A 25,058-nucleotide genomic window follows, 5' to 3' on the forward strand; every position below is an offset into this window, starting at 1 on the left:
CTGTAAGTTTATTCCTGAAAGCCTTACATAGGTGGGTGTATTTAGGGTCTCTTCAAAAATGCAGTCTGTGCTAGGAAACAGTCAGACTGACAAATAATCCTGACTAAAACATATTTTAGGGGGCTTATATAATACTAATTCAGTTGCCTAACAGTCCACATTAGGTTCAGGTAAAGGAATGATACAATCTCTCAAGAGAGTCACCACAACAAAGAGAGAGGACAGAAGGAATGGAAACAAGAAATCAAGAAGTTTGCTGCAGTGGTTTCATTGTGTGGGTGCACTCTGGCTGGTACTCCATAAAATGAGTTGAGTTACTGCCAAGATGCGGACATTGCATCTCACCCTGGAAAGATTCATACAAAATAAACCAGAATAATGCATGTGTGCCAAGAATGAAAGATGGAAGAATATCACAGTATGTATACGCAAAACACAGTTAATTATGATGATTTACATTTCTTTATCCCAAAATGATTTATACGAGTTGCATACACAGAAATCATTTCAATCACCAATGAAGCCAACTTTGAGATGAAACACAGCAGCTGTTTAGTAATGTTCACCAATGCTACACAACTGTTGAGGGATAGAAAGTGACCTTTTACTGACTGAATTTATAAATTAGCCCTTTGGCTATGTTCTTACCCTGACTGGCAGTGCTGATGCCCAAGTGAGTCAAGTTGGCTGCAAGATTTCCGGTGCTATTGGAGCCACTCAGGGATGGGAATGTGGATTCCTCAGGATCTAGTGGTGTTGGAAGAGGAGAAGGGAAATGGATGTTTGTCAGGTCTGGCAGAGAGCCACCTGTGTTATGTGCAGCCGGAATCAGCGTTGTAGTGTTTTCCTGGTCAGCTGATGGAAAGATGCTAAATTAAAAAAAAAATATATATATATATACAGTAACAAAAGTCAGTTCAGATTTCAGTCTACATACACACTTCCCACATTATGTACAAAAAGAAAGTTTATCTGAAGCTGTCATGCATAAAGCTATGTAAAAAATATACATGTAAAATATTTAGAATGGTCATCGTTATAAAATTTCAACATTTACCCATGGTTGTCACACAGCAATATTTTCAGTGGGGTTGCAGTTGTTTTCATATTATTTAGAAGAGAGAACTACACTTTTTGCATTTCAGGGTGATTATGATCCCTTGCGTGCTTAAAAAGCCTACGTCTAAGTGACTAACTCTACCTGAAGTATGCATAAGGTATCTCACGAAAACATGCAGTCTCCTGTGTCTTAGTCATTTAGAAACATTTTTTGTACACTCACATGCTTCTGCGCCTGATAAAAGTTTGCTGACAAAGACACATATCAAAGATAACTGCAAAGTTGTATCAGTTTTGAATTACGCCTAGATTTCTGCACTGAATCCACTTTGTAGGGAGGTTCTGAGAAATATTTAGCCAAGAATGGGTCCTTTAAAAAAAAAAAAAAAAAAAAAAAGTCCCTTCTGTGAAAGAGTTCATTTGTCAGGATTTGCTAGAGGCATCCCCAAAAATGCATCACTTAAGGAAATCAACAGGAGATTCAAGCAACCTCTCTGGCTTTTCATCTATCTACTCCAGAAATATGCATTCTAGAGCATATCTAGAGAACTCAAAAAAGCCAGCGAACTTTCACTGTCTGTGATGTGCTTTCCTAATTATCTCAAAGCTTTTTACAAAACGTTAACTGACAATAGCCCCCAGTTTTACAGATTGTGAATCAGGCACAGAGAGTAAAATGATTTGTCCAAGTTCACATAAAACATGCCAAACTCGGAATAAAACTCAGAATTCTTGACCCTCAGTCTCCTATTTTAATCACATGTACTCTGTACAATTAGTTAGAGACTGAATCTAGAACATTTTTTAAATGGTTTCATCATCTGGGTTATCATGGCCAAGCAAACCATTTTTCAAAGAATGTTAGCATTCACCATGTGTTCAGTGTTTAAAAGTAGCCTGGCTAACATTGTTTCATTGTCAGTATAGAGGGAACCTTAATCAATAGAGCTTGTGGAACAGGAAGCTTAAGTACAGGCAGTGAACCTTCTACATGCATCCCTACAAAACCATATACCCCACTCCCAAACTTACTTGATTCCTGGAACTTCACATGATTTAGGCCTTGAAGACCCTGTCTAAAATAGAACAGAAAGACACTGTGAAAGGCAGACATGTGCAAAACAACATTTAGGAAATAATTTGTTTAAAAAGATAGGAAACCTACTAAATGAAACAACCTAAGGAGAACAGTTTCTCATATGAACTTAAAAGCCTTTTCTTGCTCAAAATGGGTGTTTGGTGCCACACCAAAAACTGATCTCAGCATGGACTTTAAGCCAGCTAAGCTTCAAAGTTCCAATGATAAACTAAACTAAATGAAGATGGAGCAAGGGTAAAACATCTCCTGCTTGAGTCAGCATGCAAACATTGGTTACGTCATTTCTCTTATTAAATCTAAGCCTCTCACTCTAGATGGGGGATCTTGACATTAAATAAATGGAAATCTACGAACCATCACAAAGTCACTAATTGAGTGACAGAAAAGCAAGTAGCGCTTTAGAAAGTACAAGACAGGTATATCAGTAAAACTGTAATAGGTTATCTAAGTCCTTATGATCTCCCACCTCACAATGCCACACACCAAAAGCTCCACAGCATAGCAACTTTCGTACCAATGGGTAGGGGGAGCGGGGGGCGGAAGAGAGAAAACGCAAAGCTGTCTAACACAGCTCCATGAGTCTGCAAGAGGGCTACTTGTTCCCCATATCTCCCAGCTCAGGATATAAACTGATCCCTAATGTTTGTTAGATCAAGTATTTTCATTTTGATATTTCTGACTTCTCCTGTTCCATGTCACATTTTGTTTTCCTGAAAAGCTGCCTGGACAATTGCAGGGTCCATTCTACCAAAACAGGATTGCAACCTACCTGATAAGACATCGTAATATGAAATGTATTAATTACTGCCTTTGCTAGCAAATCTTTGCGCTAAAAGAACAGTTATTAGAAAGTAAAAGCTCTCAGATGAGATATAAGACTATGCATCCAACTGTCATAAACCAGACAGTCAGGCATCCATAGCACATCCAGAATACAAGTCCTACTTCTAGCTTAGTGAGTTTCACTAGCTCAGAGAAACTTGTGTCCTAGACACTTTATGGACATGAATAATACAGTGGTAATCCACAGAAAAAACCTCACAGTCTTCCCAACAATGACACTTTCAAGGCTTCTCATGTGAAAATCCCACATGATGGCAGCAGTCACTTTTATGATCATAAAGCAGAATTAGCTACTCATATAAATAAAAATCTGCATGTAATACAGGGAACGATCACTTGATAAACCAAATGCACGTCTTTTTATAAAAGGTTACATTTGCTAGGGACTGACTGTTAAAACATGTAATTGCCAAGATAAGCAGGGAGACCGTAGCAAAGAGAGAAGAAAAGGGAAAGCTGCCATGCTGAGAAGTCACAGTTAAACTCTGAAAATACTTTAACACAGAAAACAGCTAAAGAAAATCATTAATTCAGCCTTGGTTTTGAAGAACTTCATGAACCAAACAGCCTTTCCCAATTGGTTCTTTAATATATTTTTTAAAAATCAAAAGTGTATTAATATTCAATAATTCAGACCTGTTTAAACATCCATATTTATGTAAGTATTAAAAAGATATTCAGAGCTCAAAAGCAAATGCTACCATTGCTACTTCTATCTATCTAGTAACCAGGCTGATGGGGGAAAATAGGGAGACAATAGCAGCTCTGTAGGAGCAAAATAACTGAAGTCCTGAATATTTACCATTTGTTTTACAAACAACAAAAATCTGATAATTGTTTTGGGTGCTAAAGTTGCCTTGAGAAATGCCAATTAGACAAATTCACAGAAAAAAAGAAATCTAGGAGAGAGAGAAGAGGCAGGATGGTGAGTGGTAGAAATAAAAGCAGAGATACAGGTAGGGGTAGAGTGCATTTTATTTCATTAAAGTGACATTCTGCTTTGAAAAGTCTTCCAAGAATCAGGTTTAGAATACTGTTTCCCCCGAGACAGTTGACATCAATAGGCACAGAGATAGATATACTGCTCCCTGATCTCACTTTAGGTGGTTTGTTGCAGAATACAGAACTTCAACTCAAGTCTGGGCAAGCAAAGTTCATTTCAATTCAACATTATTCAAAATGTTTACCTAAACATATTTACAAAATAAATTTTCTAGACTAGAACATTTGAACCTTACAAAGATTTGGCGTTTCTACCTTTTTAGTGTCCCATGCTTGTTTAGAGAGGGCTTTGTCTGTTTCAGATGTGCTTTCCTCCATTCCAGGGACAGTCAGTAATAAGACTAGAAAACAGAATAAAAAAAGTTAGCACATCCTAATATTATAAATTTGCTAAATCCTGCAGGAACAAAAAACTCTGGTCATTTTTAACCCTAAATAACAATTCCTATTCTCAAATGATAAATAAGATGTCTATTTCAGAATAAAACTATATCCAGATCAATAAAAAAATGCATTTCATCCCAAGTCTAGCTCATCTGCTTTCTAAAAACCTATTTGTTTTTCCATCTAGGACCAAGAAAACTTTCAAAAGCATGTAAGTGACTTAGCCAAGTCCCACTGACTTTTAGTAAGGCTTGGATAAGTACATAAGTCATTTTTGAACTGCGTTCACTGCAGAGTTAACTTGGGTGATTAGCAGACTAGCACTGGTGTGAGCAGCCTTATGGCAAAGCCCTGACCAAGTTACTGTACCTCACTGGTGCTGCATTCACATGTGGACTTCTGGGGGCATATCCCATGGCTTTCAATGCTGCAGTAAGTGAACCACTCTATGGCTATGTCTACACAAGGATAAAAAAAACATGGCTGGCCTGGGTCAGTGGACTCAAGCTTGCAGGGTTCAGGCTGCAGGGCTGAAAAACTGCTGTGTAGACATTCAGGCAATGGGCAGGAGCCCAAGCTCGGGGACACTTGAACCTTACCAGTGGAGCTCCGTGACCATGAGTCAGCTGACCTACCCCAGCTGTGGCAACATAATGGGTTTTTTTCCCAGTGATTCTTTCCCAATTAATTGTGAGAGAACTTGTGTGACCTTGACACACAGGAGGAACTGTGGGAAGGTACTAGAAGACTATCAGCACTTGAATGATTCAGTTTGTGTCCTTACTGTATAGAGGGCAGGTTATCAGTCTGAGTGAAAACTGTACCCAGGCTCTGTAACCCCAGTTGGGCCAGCTAGGCAAGAGTTTAAAAGCATCAAACCTTGGCAAGCAAGTTGTATGTGGAGGGGAGAGGGATGTTAGGGGCAAGACCTAATAAGAGCCCAGTGAAGACATACCCTATATGCCTTTGAAAGTTTTACTCCAAATCTGATTTAGACTGCTCAAATCTAGATGGAGCACTGCATGCTGGGACCTGTAGTTTCTCCTTTGAGGCTATCCTATTTTTCTATATGTTCCATTTTAAGTAAGTGATATGCAAGACTTAAATGCTTCTAGCAAGTTACCAATGTTGCCCTAATGGGGCAAAATCTAAACATTTCCACTGGGATATGAGAAACTGAATTTATATTATTTCTGTGGTCCAGGACATTTATGGGTTAAAAGTTGGGAACAATTTTATCGTGCAAGCAGCAAGGCTGCAGAGCGACCGACAGAACATCCATACAAAGCACATTTCCATCTGCAGAAACCTTTCTAGGCTATGACATATTATACTATAACCCCAATCCAATAAATGCATCCATGCAGACTTTACAACCCAACTGGGTTCCATGCAGGCACAAAGGCCCACGTGCATGCCTCTGATTGCAGGACCAGAGCCTATGTTTGGAAATCACTGTATAAGTTTGCATTACTATGTAAAAGATTATTTATATTGCATGTTTTACTGCTCACTAAGAGTGGTGTAAAGAGTACATAATAGAAGTTACAGTGGAGAATGTGTGTACTTTACTGTTATATATTTCAGTATTACTGTTTATTTCTTCAAGGACTAAAACAAAGTCATTTTAGATGCATCTGTAAATCTCACTGCATAGATTAAAGGGCCTTCAATATATTTTGGAACTGACAATAGAAGCAATAACCAGCAGAGGGCACCAAAAGTCATCAGTGATGCTTAATGCTTACTGCTACCTGTCAGTAGTGACATTAAGTACACCAACCCATTATTTCTAAACATTGGTCCTGAGGTATAAGACATTGATTATTTGCTACCCTTAAGAACTGGAGAAGATCCCTCTATGGTGCCATATTTGAACTGCATCTCCATCACAGCTATTTGACAATTGTTGCACAAGTAGCTTACACTGGCTAATTTAAAAAAATGGAAAGTGTAAGTTATCAAAGCCACCCCTAAATATTTAACAAAAGGCCTGGGTAGTTTTACTATTCTCCTGATCCCCAACATGTTCCCAAAGGGAGAATCAGACTATCTGAACCTAGCTAACATTTAGAGTTGAGAGCTTGCACATTAAACAATCAGTGTTAACTGTCACGTCTTTTTCAATCTGAATGCTGGAAGTTTTATATTTTGAGGGAAGGTTGGTCTCTGGAGGAAAGTTCTTGAGAGCTGTTGGATTAATTTACTGGAAAGGAAATGTAGCAGTCCTATGATTCTGAAGCCAGAATTCATTTCAAGAATTTCATTTTGTTTTGCCACTTGTTTTAATATTTTATGAGACTGCCAACTTGGAATGTTTGTCACAAGCCAGTCATCATCAACAAGTAACAAACTAAAATGAAATGCCCAAAAGAAACCTTGCCAATTACAGCATTTTTCCCCAATAGAGTTACCAGTGCTATTGATACCAGGGGGTATTAAATCTTGGTTAGAATCATCTGGAATATATTCTCTTTGTGAAAAGTGCTCTCACTGTGACCTCTGGTACCCAAAAACTTGTTGCCACCAAATGATTGATCAACGTGAAACAACATTGTGATCTCAGTCCAGTTCTAAAACATGTCCATAATGCAAATCATCACTACAAACTGGAGCTAGCTGGAAGCCCTGAAAGTAGTGCCAGCATAGAAATCATGGACTGTATGGTCCAGGAAATCTAAACTACCTTCTCACGCTTGAAGATGGGCCATGCCAAACAAGGCTGAAGTAAAATGGCAGGATAGAGTGTATGAGAAGCCTGCTCTATCCCTGATAATGCTCTATTATTTTGGATTTCAGTCTCCAGAACTGTCATTGAGGCACTTTGCTCCAGCACTAACCATATTTTGACAATTCCTGCAGTCCCACTTATATAGGAAAACCATTTAACGATTTCAAGTTCTGAAATGGATTTTCCATTTTCCGACCCTACACCACCCACCTCCAAACAGTTTACCTCTTTTTTGCTGCATGTCTTGTGACCCTCCTGAAAAGGACTCTTGTTGAGTTGGGGTGATTGTACTTTGATGCAAGGCAGAATCCGAATTGGTCCTGGCAAGAAAGCAAATAAACCTGTCAGCTTTTTAAACTAAGGATGCTTATGTGGATAGTAATCCCATTAGTCACATGGGAAATTCAGCAAATTAAAAGAAACCTGAAATACCACTTCATAATTGTAAAATATTACACTAGGATTATGTTGGGCAAGATTTCTCTATGAAATGATCAGATAACATTAGAGAACTGAATTTATTATAGGCTTATAGAGTAACTGTTTCAACAACACAACAGAGGAGACACATCAAAGACGAACAAATGAGTCGCTATAGATAGAAAACCATCTGGGATGTACTCTCGCTGGTATCGTTGGGGCAGTGTATGGTCTCATAAAATAATAAGCAGCAGCACTTTTGTAGTTTAGAGCAATTAATGAACATTGCTTAAGCTTCACAGCATCTCTGTGAGGAAGATATTACCCACATTTTACAGAAAGGGAAACTGACTTGTCAAGGAACACAAAAGTAGCCTGTCTTAGAGCCAGCATTAAACTGTGGGAATCCCAGGATCCTAGTCCTCTACTCAAACCACGCCACTCTTGCATGATGTAGTGTCCTCAGACTGGTAAGCACAGCACACCACATAGGCACTTCTTGTCCCCAGCTGTCAGGTGCAAGGGGCATGATGGCGGGGATAGATGACTCCACATTCCTTGCTCACTGATTGCTTGTGAAGTAAGACCAGTCCCACTTTCAATGTAGTTGTAAAAAACTAAGATTTTCTAACTCAGTAATTCTGAGCATCCTAGTCCTCTATAGACATATGCCTGGGCAACTTTACATCTAAAAATCTAAGTGTGCAGTGGAATATTTTACGTTTAAAAAATAATCTCTTAGAAGAATCCATGAAAAGTTGAAAAAACTAAGTTCTAGATTCAATTAAAAAAACCCATGGCAATCCAGATTACCCTGAGTACTGTAAACTACCATAGGGAAAAACAAATGTTACTTGCACTTCTAAGGGCTGTCATAGGATCTAAGACCTCAGACCAGAGACTAATGCACATGGAATTATGCCACTAACCTCCTCCAGCTTGTATCCGATGGAGGCGACAGATACACAGTGCCATATGGACAACTGTCCACGTGATTCAATTAGTTAAGGGGGAGAAAACCAGGAGCTTCTTGTTTAAATAACAGGCCCATTTGAAAGCTTTGAACAAAGAATATAAGTTACTTTGGTTGAGCCAATACACTCTAGTGAGAAAAGTGAAGAGCATTTCTTGTGGAGGCCATGCTGATTTTGGCATGACATTTCAAACAAAATATGCATATTAATGGTGGCTTTGTATGTGCTGCAGGAAAGAGTTCCTACTTAAAAATTCAAGCCTGACAATACAGAAACAAAAAATGCTTATACGTATTGGGGTGGAGTGGTATAGAGGGAGTCATTCTGAACAGTCAAATGAAGGGGTAATCACTCTCCATCTCCTTCTCAAATGTTTTTCTTGACCTCCTCCCACATAATCCCACGTTTTCCCTAGCCACGCACAAAATGACTCCCTCTCCCTGCTCCCCACCACCACCCACACACAGGCTGAAGTCTTCTCAGACAAGTAGGGATGGGTCATGAAATATGGCGCCTTGCTAGTAGGACACAATTCACCTACAGCTTCAGATACAGTTTATTCCACCTACACATCTCTCCCGCCACCACATATACATTAATACTACTCCCTCCGTGTATACAGGTTGTATCAAAACTTTCCTCTGAAGAGAGAGAGGCCACATCATACCACTCAACTCGCCAGCAGCTGTCACTTTTGAGTAACAGCAGGATCGCCCTCATGGCCAATAACCACTCTGGCACTGGCATTTTTAAAGCTAGTCAACAGCAATAAGCTGATTCTGTTTTATGAAAGTCAGCAAGAAATAGTGCTTGGCAGATGCTGAACTCATATGAGTCAGCTTGTATTAGAAATGGAAAGAAATCACCTGCAAAAAAATTCAGCCCTGGTTCTGCTCAGTTTTGAAACAGGAGTCAGACCCCCCAACACTGCCATTTTGCACTTCTGTTGTATTTTTCAGTAAAGCGTCTCAAGGCACTATCTAAGCCTCTCAACAGCTCTAGGAGGTAAGTATTTATTACTGTCCCCTCTTTACAGCTGGGGAAGCTGAGATACAGAGAAGCGAAGTATTAGGATTTGTGAAAGATCAGACAGCCATATAGCAATAAGGAGACTAACTGTCCAGTTACATTACACTGGATATTGCTTCAGAGCAGGAGATATTAACTGTCCAGATTTCAGAAGAAACATCCCCTGTAAGAAAGACAGTTGTCCATTATGGGGTTTTTTGCACCTTCCTTTGACACAATTCAGAGTCAGAGACAGGATACAAGACTGTGTAGAATTCTAATCCGAGTCAGCATATTTTTATGCCCAAAGTCACAAAATGAATCAGTGGCAAAACCAGAATGGAACTCAGGAGTCCCCCGTTATAATCCACACTCACGCTCTACAATGGTTGAGGTTTTTCTGCTTATTTGAAGTAATTTGTAAAACAAACTTTAAATACAAACAGTGCTGATGAAGGCAACATTTTAATGCCAAGCCATAAACCAAAGGATATCTGCCTTCCATGTTTATCCACAGACAGCGGACGCCGGTGTGGTGACCCAAGGCGGTTTCTCTCACGATACACTCTGTCCACCAGACCATGATGCCGAGTTGTCCTACTTGTATCCAGTCCAGATGACTGAAAAGGAGTCTAAGGGAGATAAAAAGTTATCAACAGAAAAATACATGTAGAAACCACCCAGCCAGAATCAAAATATCACAGCTAGGCCTGATTCTGTATGCCCTAAAAATAAACCTAACCGCTATGGATACACCAGCCAATCATCATTTGGGCAATGTAACTTTTTCCTTAAATGTAATTTTCATATATTAGACAAATCACACCATATCTGGAACGGAGAAGCACTGGAAACTACCTCCCAAAAGAGAGGCTAGTAATAGGGGGAGGCAGACAGCAACAGATCTCCTAAATTTGCACTATTTTTCCAATCTTTAAGTCCTACCCCATCTTTGAAACACCAGGACTGATAGAAATGAATAAAGTAACCTATGAACCTGCTGCTAACTAGTGTATAAGTTACTCCTGGTGTATCATGCAGCATGGGTCCAAAAAGAACATGTTCACAAATAGAGCTTAAACTTAACTATGAAGGCAAAAGATGCAGGAAGGGGATTCATCCAGTACACTGAATTATTTCAGATTCCTGACATTCACTTGATGCTCCGTAGGAAATGTCTCCCCCAAGGCATTTTTTTCACCCCCTCTTATCAGCATCATAATTATCTTAAGACAATGACAAAATAAAAATATCAAAACAAGAAATTTTTGCTAACACAGATGATTAAAACATCAAATATTTTTAAACTGAATTTACTTTCTAAAAGTTTCATTTAGATTGGGCAAGCAACAAGTCTGGTCAATTCCACTCTATGGATCTTATGCTTTAAAACAATGTATATGCCACTAGAACTTATACTACTTGGCAACAGGTTTCCCAGAACCTGAAGCTGCTGCAGACAAGACTTCCAAGCCATCTCACTCTAAATCTTCTACATCAGTGGTTCCCAAACTGGGGTTCGTGAACCCCTGGGGGTTTGCAAAATATTTCAGGGAAAAATTCCCTAATGGCGGACAGAGCTGTCCCTAGGAACCCCAGGCAGCAAGGAGCCAGCAGCCTTCCAAGAGCTAAGCAGATCAAAGCAAGCATATCTATCACACTGAGGAGATTTAAACTTCAAGACTCCTTATAAGAAATAGAAAGAGGTGGATATTTTTTGCTGTTTTTAACATTTAATAGGCAGCTAGTATTGTTTTTAAAATTATTATGAAGAACAAGTTTAAGCTTTGTTGTAATGTGCATTGTTTGCCTGGACTGCTCAAGCCCTGAATGCTTGTATAGGAGAAACTCCTTGAGTTGGCTTCTTAAATATCTTTATGCTGTTTCACCTCTAATAGTCCTTGATGAAACACAGGAGCCTTGTTTTATAACAGACTTATTCAATGTGATACAAGCTACAAAAGTGAGATCTTGGAAGAATGTTGCCATTTTCATAATGTAATAAAAATACTGTAATGATAAATAACTAATAGTGTATAATAAGCAAGTCATAAAAACAAATTTTATATTTCCAAGATCACTGCTTTTATAATTTACACTCAGGTAAAGGAGAAAATACCTGGAAATATTCATTTTTAGGAGGGGGTTCACGAGACTTGACATTTTTTTGAAAGGGGTTCACAGGTTGTTAAATTTTGGGAACTACTGCTCTACATCATCACAGTGCAAAGTTGCGTAAGTGGGAGAACAGAATGCTCAGCCTCCACTCCTACATCAAGGGCTGTCCACGTGGGAAAAATTGGGTACTCCTCAACTCTTTGCTCCATCTGTTTGGAAATCCTAAATTTGCTCCTTCATTCAGGTCTTGCAAATACAATATACTGCCTGTCTGCCAAAGCACAGAGCCATCTTGCCATTACACAACCAGACATGAGGGGTTTTGGATGCAGGCTGCCCCAGGGCTGTGGTGGGGAGAGAGGACTCCCCCTAGTCCTCTCTCCTCTGTCCCCGAGCTGCTGCCACAAGAGGCGCCTCTCCCCTGGCTCCAGCAAAGCTGGGCTAGGCTGAGGAAGGGTCTCCTCTCTCCAGCTGGCCATGGCAAGTCTGGGGCAGGTCTGCACTGGGGCTGGCAGAGAGGAGTGCCCCGCCGCAGCCCTGAGCCCCTGCATAGGGATTAATGAGCAGCTTAGAGGGAACTTAGCCAGGCCTGCATGGAGAAGACCCTGGGAGGCAGCCTTATGATATACTGAGGAGGAATTCTGCAGAGCTCGAGCAGTGAAAAGTGGGCAGAGGATTCATTCTGAGGAGGATGGAAGAATTTTTGTTTCTTTGAGTTGGGACATTATTACCCTAGTCTAGGGAAGCCAGGAGCAGAGCACTTAGAAACTGTAGCAATTGGCATTATGTAAAACTTTTAAATACACAGAACACAAGCAACCTAAACAGAGAAAATTAAATGAGATTTTAAAAGTTTTCAGTTTTAATAATATGAGATATTAATCAGTAACACGGGCAAAAAAATGCATAACTAGGATTGTCCTGACAATATCTTTTAACACAGGAGCAAGCTAAGTAGATTTACTGTATAAACCACAAATAATGAAATGAAACAAGCCACCAGTTTCAGGCACAGGAAAAATAATCTAGATAAAGCAGTCATTTAAAAAATTATCCAGAGTATAACAAAACCTCAGTATTAGCCATATTGAAGGATGGAGCCTACTTAGAAGCGGACGTTTAGTCACAGGACATTTGACTAAAGGATTTTACCCCCTCAAAAAAAAGTTGCCAAGAATATGCACCCAATTCCACAAAATATTCATTCTGTAATAGACTCACCATCCACCCCCATCTTATTCTGTGGCCAGGATTATTTTGTCCAGTGTGTTTCCACTTTTGCCTTTAGACTGTCACCCCTTTGGAGATGGGTCCCATTATAAAGTCCAATACTGGTCACATTATGAACAAGACCTTTTTTTTTACGAAAATCTTTTACAAAAGCTATTACATGGTTTTTACTAATTTTGACCAAATTATGGACCACTCCAGTATGTAAAAATACTCATTATGTAAAGAAAATCTAATATATTAAGTAGATGCACTTTAGTTTATGTATAGAGGCAAGGCTTCTTTCAAGTAAGGCAATGTCATGGCAGATACATATATGCATGTGCATGCATGCATATATATGTACAGTCCATGAAATAAACCACAGCATTAAACTGCTTATACTTTCAATATGCTTACTTTTCTTTATTTGTTGCTCTTTTCCTTTCCTCCTATCCCCCAACATTTACCCAGGAAACTGTGAAGTTAATTTTTTGAACTTTTTTTTTTTTTTAATTTTTGTATTAAAACACCAGTAAATTCCCAGAAAATTTTAAACAAAATAAAAACTGAAAACAAAGGGCCCTGCCTATGAACAGTACCATGCAGATGCACATGGGCACTATAACCATTAATAAAGCAGAGTTACCGTTTGGCAGCGTGCACTTATATGTGGCACCAATTGTGAAAGATGTTCACAACCAGAACGCAGCAAAACTATATAAACCAACTTCTTGGTAACATGCATATTTTTCCATAGAGCACTATGTGCTTTTTATACTTTAAAATTACATTCTTTAGGACTGAGAAATCTTAATACAGTTATGCTGATCTGCAGAGGTAATGATTCTGTGCTCTGGGCCTGTTATCAGGCTTTACTGTACAGTCTCCAGTTGAAGAAAGTCACAGCACTGATTTAAAATGTATGAACAGCAGCTGAAGCTCACCTGGAAAGGCAGGTCCACGGCACTGTTCCCAATCTGATTCACATTCGGCAGTGACCCTCCATAGTACTGGCCACGACTCTGTCCCAGCTGTAGATACTGTGTTTTCTGTAACTGTAACTAAAGAAGAAATAAAAAAAAAAAAAAAAGGATGATTGCAGCTAGGAGAGGTACTTAAAAAACAACATTCATTTCATTCTATTGTGCTTAATTTCCGACATCACCAAGAACAGCTTCCGTCCCAAACAGTGTGAAAGGAAAATTGACACCAGCTCACAAATAAGTTTAAACTATGAAGAGCAAGATCGAAGATGACACCTTCCCAATTCTGCTTGACAAATGATAGAAAGTCAGCTTTGTAATCACAGTGATCACATGCAAGTTTATATCAATAAATTATGTGAAACCATAAGGTATTTATTTCACCTACTACACTAAAGCGCTAGAATTTAAAAAACTTGCATTAATCTGATATTTGACCATGCAAATGCCAAAATTAGATATGAGTTCAAAGAGCTCAGATATATATGTAACAAAATCATTCTCATTTAAATATATATATTTGTTTAACCAAACTTGCAAAGTTTTCGGCATTTGTATTTGAACAGAATTAGTCAGTCTAAATTGTAATCTTATGCTGCGTAGGAAATCCTCTTATTGTCAGGGCACCAGTTTCTTAACACTGGAAAAGGCTGTTTAGACAAGCTGCAGATAGCTCTTAGACTGAAGTTTTACATTCTGGACATAAGAGGAATTCCTCACTATAACAGACTTGTATGAGAGTAAACAATGTAACACAAACAACAGTTTTAAAGAATGCAGGAAACCTCTTATTTTCAAATGTTAAATGACAACACACTAGCTGAAAAACATTTTAACATGTTCATCTAACCAACGACAGTTTTTGTGAAGAGATAAAAGGAAAAAAGGAGGCTTTGCACATGGAATTAAGTAATCTTATTTTCACTGTTATTCCTTCTCTTTTCAGAGAACTGTCTGTCCTTAACCACTTTTGATTAACAGAACCTGCCTTTTAACAAAGTTTTAAATGACTGGCTCTCTTTTCAAGATAAAAAATCTTGCATCCAAATCAAATTTTCCAAGTTACTAACTCTGTTTTCAGTCGTCATTTCTCCTCAACCTCTGTACTACTTTTGCAAAGCAAACTCAGATCTGATGTCAGAGTGCCACCATGTCCCTAAGACAGATTGACCAAGTGCGGACTTGGATCACTTAAATGCAACAGCTTTGATGTTTTAGTTTCCGAAAAGCAAGAAGGCATTCCTAGACTGGCAATGATCATTTGTTTAAAGAATGTTTGATCCCATGGACTAGAAGCACTGTGGCGTGTACATCAACAGATCTCTCATTTTCACTCACAAACAGATCCTTAAGCCGATCTCTTAGAATCCCAGGATTTCAGAGAATGAGGTTTAGAAATGCCACTAAAAATCTAGCATCCCCAAAGCTAAGTGTTTATATGTTTGTTTGTTTTCCTTCCTTTTGAAATGATAAAATCGGACCTATGGTCCCGCCTTTAAAGGCTATAACAAAGACTATGGGGTTGAACAAAGACATTTATGTCAAGCCAAGGAATTTGTTTCCCACTAAAAAGTTGAAAAATGTTACTGTCAAGGCTTACTCAGATAAAACAGCAATAATGTGACCAGGCCTCCTGAACAGTTTTGCATATGCACTGTCTGTCTCCAGACAGTGTTCTCAGGTCGCTCAATTTCACAAAACAGTGAATTCACTCTCAACAGACAAATGTGCACACTGATATGATAAAACCCAAATATTAGAAAACAAATCTACTTGTCCCTTAATGGTGAGCACTCTACGAGAGCCAGCAATTTTCCACAGACCCAGTTAACCCAGATCTCTGAACTGTTTTGTTTGAGGCACTAGATTAATCTGATAATGTATCTGACAATTCGCAGATCTAAGCTCAATCACAGAAATTTTATTGTCAAAAAGGCACAAAAACTAAGCTAGCTGTTTAGCAACTGTGAAGCAAGTGGTCTGCACTTCCCATTCCTTAAGAATGCAACTAATCTACAGAGGATGGAAGAGCTGAGAATCAATTTGCTGTATTTAGAGTGAAAGTGATTTCTTCCATTATCCCCTTTGATACCAGAACAGTCTTAAAATGAGCTTGTTAGAAGGCGTTGATGTATCTTTGATTTTACCAATACTACCTTCAGTGAACTCCATGCAGAAAAATTACTAAATTTTAATTGCTCATTATTGCTACTATTTACTAGTTTTCACCGCTATATAAATTTACATCTTGTATTTTTATTATTCTCTTCAGCCTCTTCCATTTTAAAAGTTCTGCCCTGCAAGAGCTGCTGCTGGTTACCCCACAGTTAAGTCAACACTCAACCTACTTCACTGTAATAGTGCAAAGCAGTCTTAATGCCTCACCTAACACCCTTCTACCAAGAACATACGTGTTTTAAAAGACCCATTCTCATTCCCAACAGGACCTACAATACAAAAGAGACTTTACTCATCTTACAGTAAAGGTGATTGAGATGTGTTGTCTATACATATCTTGGGTTCACACATATCCCATGCACCAGAGACTAGAACTTTTGGCCAGCAGTGCCAGTTGGCCCATGCCCTGGCTGCTCTCATGCTCCCGACTCATGAAGGCATAAAAGGATGGAGTGGGGCCAACTGCCTCAGCTCCACAGCCAACCAGAATTCAAATGATAATGGACTCCGAAATAGCAAGGAAGGCCAACAGGTCATGGAATACACATAAAAACATCTCAAAATATACCAGTTATTGTAAGCTAAATAATGGTCTTTCCTTCAAGCAACTGTCTATATGTATTCCACTCTTCGGACTTGTACAGTAACTCTGTGCTAGGAGATGGGTAACCAGAGTCTTAACCAAATAATGATTGAAGGACCACTCTGCCAAAGCAAACATCTGCTCTGCATACCTCCCCGATAGCACGTTTTTTGAACGTGTGAATTGAACCCCAGGTGACAGCTCTACAAATTTCAGCAACAGGGACATTTCTAAAGGAAACCACAGATGAAGCATGAACTCAAGCAGGGTGACCTTTTGACTGGTCAGGGGGATCAAACTTACCTATTTGATAACAGTGACTGAGAGCACAGCATGGGCATAGTCTTTGAATAATCTAGAAGACACTGCATGGCTTAATTCTATCTATATGCAAAGAAAGCTCTTAAAATCTAAAGAGTAATTTTCTTTCAGAATCATTGGCATGAGGTTTCAGAAAGAAAAGAAGTGCATGAATAGTCTAATTAACATGAAAATTAGGTATTATTTTAGATCCCATCAAAGGTTCCTACCTAGAGAGACACCTTATTCCTATGAAAGATAGTGCATGGTGAGTCTGCTATTAAAACTTGAATCTCTCTCACACAACAAGCAGAAGTAACAGCCACCAAAAATGATGTTTTCATGGAAAGAAGATGTAATGAACACAAATAATTGTTCAAATGGAGGACCCATAACATCAACTAATATATCACACATTAAGATCCTACAAAGGAGAGGATTCTCTAATCAGAGGGAGTACATGTACTAATCCCTTCAGAGATCCAGACATGGTTGGATGTGTAAACACTGTGCATAGAGGTCTACTCGGTCTAATTTTTAAGCCTGACCCAGATCCTCACCCACTTGACCTGAGCCTGAGGCAGTTGGGTTCAAATTGCATGGTTCTGCCTGTGCGGTTTTGAATCTGAGGATTATAGGCAGATATAACCACAGGTTGAACTTTTGTAGAACTAACAAAGTCAAGATGATTTTAACAAGAGCAGGTCATCCAAAATTAATAGAATGCTGTTAGGAAGAGTGAGGTGTGATGTCATTCTGTCCAAATGGTAAATCTTTTCCTTTCGACATGTGTGTCTTGTGGAGTCCTTCCTACTATTATTCAAGATGTTCATGACATCCCTGGAACAACACTTCTCCACTTCAGCTAGGCAGCAAGCATTCAAGATGTACAGTGCAGAGACATTGGGTCTGGATGAAAGGTCTTCCTGTCATCTTGGGCAATCAAGCCTGAGACCAGACACAACATTTTTGGAGTCCCTACAATAAGTCTCAGGAGGTTTGGAAACCAGATCTGTCTGGGCTAAACTGGCGCTACTAATATAACGTTACAGTATTCTGCCTGAGCTCTCTCAATGTATACGGCTTAAAGGAATGCATGGGTTGGGGTTCACATCAGATCCCAAAACCATTAGAAAAGCATTCAGTAGAGATCCTTGACTTCGGCACCCTCTCAAGCAAATGGTGTTGCATTGTGTGTTCATCTAAGGTAAAAATAGTTTATGGCTGAGTGACTCCGCTGCTGGAAGATCTGTTGAATAAGAGCTGTTGAGTAACTGAGTTCTTTCTGACAACCATTCATGGACAGAAGAAAACTGCTGGTTCAGCCAACCTGCAAGGGAGTTCAGTCCTGAGCAATATCCAGTGTTTGATGCACCAATTCCATAGCTGGATTCCTTCCTGACACAGGATTATCTGGATCCTCTCCACTAGTTTATACAAAATACTGCAGTGGTGTTGTCTGTCATCACCAGTATCCATTTGCCTTTGATTAGCAGTAGAAAGCTACACTAACTACACTGAGATGTCAAGATCTGTCTCTTGACCAGAGAGCCTACAACTGATGATTTAAGTGTGTTCCCCAACCCAGATTGGAAGCATCCATCATCAGTGTTAATGTGGAAAGAGAAGGCAACAATGGAATACCTTTGCATATATGAATCAGAGAAGAAGAAGAAAGTAAGTGCTGATGAACCTTCAAAGGTATGTTTATATGATACTTCTCTGGAGCGAGTATCAACTTCAACCAGCCCTGAAAACAATCAAGTTGAAGTCTGGCAAGGGGAACGAAGAAAGTGCCTGATGCCATGTCCCTAGAATTCTTTAGATGCGATCTTAGGGACATTTGAGAGATGCACTCTGACTGACTTATAATTTCTGTCATGACTTTGAACCTGAACTGTAGTAAGTAGATACCACCACAGCAACAATGTATCTTCTTTAATGGCATCAAAAGATATTTCTCCTCATTTATCCTGAGCACCAGTTTGGCTGGTACCTGAATATAATAAATGTTGCTTGAGGCTAGCTGAGGAGGGGTACCTGGAATCAGTCTGCTGCCAAGATAAGTATAAAGGGAAATGTTCTGCTTTTTGAGAAATGCCACCATGACCACAAGGCATTTTGCAAATTTTGCATTTTGCAGCTGCTAGGCAAATGGGAGAACTGTGCATTGGAATTGTGTTCCCACTGCAAATATTTTTTAGGGGCAGGTTGGATTGAAATATGGAAACGTGATGGATGTAAAGCAGTCTTGTGGATCTAGGGAAGAGATTACTGAGCTTAGGAGCGACACTCTGAATATGAATGGTCAAATGAGTTTGATTCTTCTCAGATCCAGAATTACTCTCTAACCTCCCTTCTTTCAAGGCATCAGGAAAAATGGAGAATAAATGCCCTTTTCCCTGAACTGAAGAGGAATCTCCTCTATGGCTCTTAGAGACAAGAGATTCAAGCCCGAAAAGAGACAGGGAAGCTAAGTGGGAGGTAGGAATGGTCTGGAACTGAATAGAATATCCAGTCTGAATAACCTCAAGACCCACTGTCCTGCTGTAATATTGTTCCAGGTTTCCCCAAAATAAATCAGAGGGTCCGGTTCAGAAGCAGCTCTTGACAAGACTGTCAAATGTGTTGCCTGTTGGATCAGCAGTGGGTGCAAAGTAGCACCCGAAGAAAAAGCTCAAGGACACATCTTGTGGAAGTGTTGTTTTTTTCTTGGAGGCTCAGTAGGTCTCTGACAAGAGCAGGAATAAAGATATGATGTGTTGACTGTGATTGAGGCCTATTGTTTCCTCTTCAGTTGAGGAGCATACACACCAAGCAATTTTTTACAAATGGCTTCTTTTGTGGTCACACTGGTTCAGGAGTGTACAAAATAACAAAGCTCCAAATCTACCCCAAAGGAAGAAACTTAAGTGAATTGACATATTTGGAAGGAAAAGCTATCCTCGGACTGTCTTCAAATGAGAATTTCTAATTATCAAACACTCCTCTCCAAAAGCTTTCCTGGCAAAAGGTCATGCACTTCCTTGATGAAGTACCACAAGAGTCCAGAGAATAATTAAAATCTTTAACAACAATTAGCAGCTAAAACCTCACTACCAGTGGCAGTAGACTCTGGATACTGCACACATTCAATGACAATTGCAATAACAATGAGGTGTGCGTCCTGGTTACAATCTTCCAGTATCCCATGTGAGATATAAAATGCTACTAACAATCCACCTTTTGAAGAGTCAGAACTATTTAGTTCAAAGAAGGATGTAATTTGTAAAAGTCTAAAACGGCCAAGAACTTAAAGGAGCTATATTTAAAAACAAAACATTAATTTCCAAAAAGCTACAAAAGTGATAAGGCCAAGAACATCCTAGTGCTGACAGCACCACCTTTACAATGAAATGGCAATTTGTCATGTAACAATTTGATACCTTAACTGCCTGCACATTCTAAACAACTAGATTCCTAAGGCCTTGGCTACACTGGCGCTTTACAGCGCTGCAACTTTCTCACTCAGGGGTGGGAAAAAAACACACCCCGAGCACTGCAAGATACAGCACTGTAAAGCGCCAGCGTAAACAGTGTCACAGCACTGGGAGCGCGGCTCCCAGTGCTGCAAGCTAAACCCCATCAGGATGTGGAGTACGTGCAGTGCTGGGAGAGCTCTCTCCCAGCGCTGGCGCTGCGATCACACTCACGCGGCAGCGCTTTGAAGTTTCAAGGGTAGCCATCCCCTAACTCAAGTTACATCAGCAGGAAGCTAGAACAATGTTGCTGAAGTTAGTGGAGTTACTCTGGATTTACAACAGTATAACCTAGATCAGAATCTGGACCAGAATCCAGCAACACTAGATTCACAACAACACAATTACTGGCTTGTCCTAACAGCCAGCAGTGCTGCAGTTTTCCCTTATATCTGCTTTATGACTTGCACGCAAAAACTAGAGTCACATTCTCTTCACTTACCTCCAAGAGTCCCATTTAAATTGGGCTAAAACTTTCTAAAAATATAAGAGTTTGGACAGTGGGATTCAGAATGTAGGGGAGAGAGAAGTAGTGGGAAAAGAGAAAGATCTCTGAAAGTGAAGAGCATGTTATTTTTACATGGGGGTTTTCTGCACAAATGTAAGAAGTATCAAAATATGGAGGTGGAAGCCAAAGGAAGTGCTAACTACTGGGAACATAACAGCATTTATGCAAACTGAACACTGGCTGTTCTAAACTCTTCCCAAAAAAATTCTCAGCAAGTTACAAGTGTGTACACAGAACTCAGCTGCAGTAAAATGACAAATTTCATGATCATCCTTTTTAAAACATCTTTTTATACACATTCAGAATGCTTGGCTGCCACAAGTCTGATATCATAATAAGGGTGGAGTGCCCTTTTGATGAGAACAGAGATAATCTCTTGTGAATCTCATGAACACAGGAAGTAATAGTTCAAGAAAATTGCCAGTTTGCAGTTTCCATACTAAATTTTAGGCCTTGGCTACACTGGTGCTTTACAGCGCTGCAACTTTCTCGCTCAGGGGTGTGAAAAAAACATAACCCTGAGCGCAGCAAGTTACAGCGCTGCAAAGCGCCAGTGTAAAGTGTCCCAGCGCAGGGAGCGAGGATCCCAGCGCTGCGAGCTAATCCCCATGGGGAGGTGGAGTACGTGCAGCACTGGGAGAGCTCTCTCGCAGTGCTGGCGCTGCGACCACACTCGCACTTCAAAGCACTGCCATGGGAGCGCTTTGGATTTTGAGTGTAGTCAAGCCCTTATATACAAATTCAAACTTAGCCATTCCAGAATCAGCCCGTACTTTCAAGTTAAATATACTGTGAATTAAAGATTTAATCTAATTTATCATTTAAAATAAAACATTAGTGATACTAAACTTCTCTGATTAAAGGGCTACCAGGAATTCTCTTAAATACATAAAGTTACACTACAGAAGAGTCTTCAGGCAGTTTGCTAGTACAAATCCGTCTCAACTGTAATGAGATTGCTTGGAATGCTGCTCCATGCAGTCTCCAAATAAGGCACATGTTAAAGAGCTCAGGAACCGCCCCTCCTAAATGACCATCTGTGAAACAGAAACAATATCCCAGAAGTATTTACAGTTGCCTGGAAGTTTTTGGGCTGGCACCCACACTTACTATTCAATAGCTAATACGGGGTCTCCTATATGAAATGTAGCGGTGGTCCCAGTCCAGGTCCCTCTATGCGCATCCACATCAATGAAAAGCCACCACACCATAATCGTTACCCTTGTTAGTCATCTGAGCAGAGGCCATGGACCACATGGGTAGTTGAAACCAAACTCCCCTCTCATTCTAAAGATGGACCCTGTAGATCAGGAGTGAGGCATACCAGCAGGGCAGTAAGAAAGCTTGCCAATCCAAATGTCCAGGTTCTGACTGACCTGTGGATGTCACAGTCTCCAAGGCTGCCAGTCTGGCACCTTTCTCCAACCCTAAATTAAACACAAAATTTAATAACCTCAAGACTGACCAGTTTGTTTCCACAAGGAATTTGAGACTGTCTCCCAAAGTAAACAAGACTTCTCACTGTCCACTACTCCCATGAAGATAAGCAAAGCAAATAGAATCTTAAAAGGAAAGATAAGTGAATAGTGTATAAGAGATTCACATATATGAATTTGGACTTGACAGCATAGCCTTCGGCAAAAAACTTCACATGCCAACCATTCACTACATAAAGCAAAATCTATTCAAGCCATCAAAAAATTAAAGTACATTGTTTTTTCTGCCTATGTTTAGAAGCTTCCCAAAACTATACAATAGTTTAACCTTGAACATCAAACCATTTTTAACTATAGAAGAATAGCCCTCTTGTTCAGACTTTTGAAATTCACTTTGCATTTTTAACTCTAGAAATCTTAAGAATAAGGTAATCACTCTGATTAATCTATTTACTAAGATTCCAGGATTGTCATTGTCTCTTTCTCTCTGAAGCTCAGAATGTCTGTTCAATCAGTGTGAACCAATGAAAACAGCTAAAAGCATGGCTGAGAGCTCCTTTTGTTTAGATTACCACCAGGTTTTGCAGTCTGTTACTATTCAAATTTTAAGTTCTCAGCTGTTTTAGACTTTTTACAAATTACACCCATACAGCAGCACAGATCCTCACCCAGAGTTATTTAAGACAACTACACCCCCTTCAGTCACAGTCTCTCTTATTTACTAACATCACCCTACCCACAGGTGATCTAGAATTTCTATCTGATTTGTAAATCTGTTTTTCTTTTTAATTGTGAACACAAAAGTAATCGCACAACTATGAAAAAAAGAAAAAGAAAATTTCTACCCATATATTCCCTCCTAAGAAGAAAAATTTAAAACCAGTACTCCCATTTGTACATACTCTGCAAGTATCCTGCAATCTGATACTTGCAGGCAGACCAACATATACCCACATAGAGACCTATTACAAATCAGAAGCACAATACTAATGAAAGGGTACGATCCTACTACATAAGAGCACCCATACTGGGTCAGATCAATATGTCAAGTATTCTGTGTTACAACAGTGGCCAATGTCAGGGGCTTCAGAGGCAGTCAGAGGCTAGGGACATCCAGAGCACAGGGTTGCATCCCTGACCATCCTGGCTAATACTTTTAGCCTCAAGATATTTTATGCCTTATTAGGCTAAATATCCAGGACATCCTTAGGCACGTTAGTCACTCATGCAGCACAATAATTGGGAGAACTGGTTAACATTTGTCATTAAACTCCTTAGATGGTTTTTGGCCTTGAATGACATGACTGCCTGATGAAGTATATAGAGTATTTGTTTGCTTTTTTAATTTTTCTAGTCCACAGCAACTTGGGGTCCCTTATATTCAAGGATACCAAATTATATATTAAGTGAAACAAATAATATGGTGAAACATTCTAAAAGACAAAGTCCACATTCAAACTAGTAGATTTTTTTCCCCGCCTGCTGTGCACGGCTTACTGTATAGCAAGACAATATGGGTAAGCACACTTACTGCACTAACGAGGACAGTGACTAGAGTTCACCTTCAGCACACCACCACAAAACACAAACTGCAAAAGGGAGTCCAATTTTCAAAGCTATCATTGCTATGTAAACTAATAAAATGTCTCACAATCAATTAACACAATTAAAAAAAAAAGCAGCAAACATTTTAGGTCCACGGGGACAACTCACAAATAAGTGTACAGCCACTTGAATACAGAGGACAGCTAGGAAGTGGCATCTTGTATTATGCTGGAAACAGCGAAGGGTGAGTTACAGTGACTATTACGTCGTTCATTACATGTCTTGAAGTATCTGCCCTGAATGTTTGGAAGAAACTCCCTGCACACATAAAAGAAGCTATCTCGTTATTCTCTTTCAAATCCCTCCTTAGAAAACTCTTCCTCTTGATGTATATACAATACTTGACAAAAGTTAGGCTGCTAATGTGCTGAGACCACTGCCTATTATGCAGGCTGTTTCTTTGTATTCTCCCATCTGTCTATCAGCCTCTAGTCTTATACTTAACATTTCTTGGGGCAGTGACTGTTTCTGTTGTGTTTGCACAGAGTCTAGTACAATGGAGTCCTTGTCCATGACTAATGTTCCTACTCACTATAGTAATAAAAATAACTGTAGTACTGAGTGCAAATGTGATGTTCAATACTGAACAGTTAAAGGGACGAAAAAATTTAGTCTAACAAACTTAGCAAGAACAGTTGAGAGAAATTTCAAACACTGTAAATCAAGACAAGCATATTATCTATAACTGAAATTGCTGGTTTTGTGGTTTCTTTTGAACATACCTACCCACCACACCCACCAGCCCAAAAAGACAGACACACACACACGTCTAATGGTAGAAGTCTGACATTAAGATGAAAACAAATATTCCTTTCCATTCCTGACTGGGTGTAGAGGTGAAGAAATAACTGCTAATTTGCAAGGATCATCAAAAGGAAAATGTGTAAGACTTTTCCATCAATTCCAGCAATTCTAGGTCAATTCAGTTCAATTTCCAATTATAATCTAATGATCATGTGGGTTAAATATGGATCCTTGATTTGTCTTTTTTTACTGAAGAGAAAGAGTGTAAATCCTTTTATTTTTATATAATTTAATTCTGACTTTGAGCATCTATAGTCACCTAATCAAGGGCAAGAATTTTTCAGATTGTCAAA

At 39.4% G+C, this 25,058-nt stretch overlaps 1 protein-coding gene across 1 annotated transcript in view; it reads right to left on the minus strand.

Annotated features, from left to right (window-relative positions):
• Positions 1–13,905, minus strand: part of CRTC1 (CREB regulated transcription coactivator 1) — a 32,366-nt gene extending 18,461 nt beyond the window's left edge. Inside the window, exons 1-7 of the mRNA XM_032782771.2 lie at positions 13,795–13,905; positions 10,015–10,152; positions 8,468–8,529; positions 7,344–7,438; positions 4,259–4,344; positions 2,092–2,135; positions 649–869 (exon numbers count right to left, since the gene is read on the minus strand). Coding sequence (XP_032638662.2) covers positions 649–869; positions 2,092–2,135; positions 4,259–4,344; positions 7,344–7,359 — 367 coding nt within the window. The 5' untranslated portion in view covers positions 7,360–7,438; positions 8,468–8,529; positions 10,015–10,152; positions 13,795–13,905. The remainder of the gene's footprint in view (positions 1–648; positions 870–2,091; positions 2,136–4,258; positions 4,345–7,343; positions 7,439–8,467; positions 8,530–10,014; positions 10,153–13,794) is intronic.
• Between the last annotated feature and the right edge of the window lie 11,153 nt (positions 13,906–25,058).

This window comes from Chelonoidis abingdonii, chromosome 11 (genome assembly GCF_003597395.2).
Source record: "Chelonoidis abingdonii isolate Lonesome George chromosome 11, CheloAbing_2.0, whole genome shotgun sequence".
In the NCBI taxonomy this organism is placed as follows: domain Eukaryota; kingdom Metazoa; phylum Chordata; order Testudines; family Testudinidae; genus Chelonoidis; species Chelonoidis abingdonii.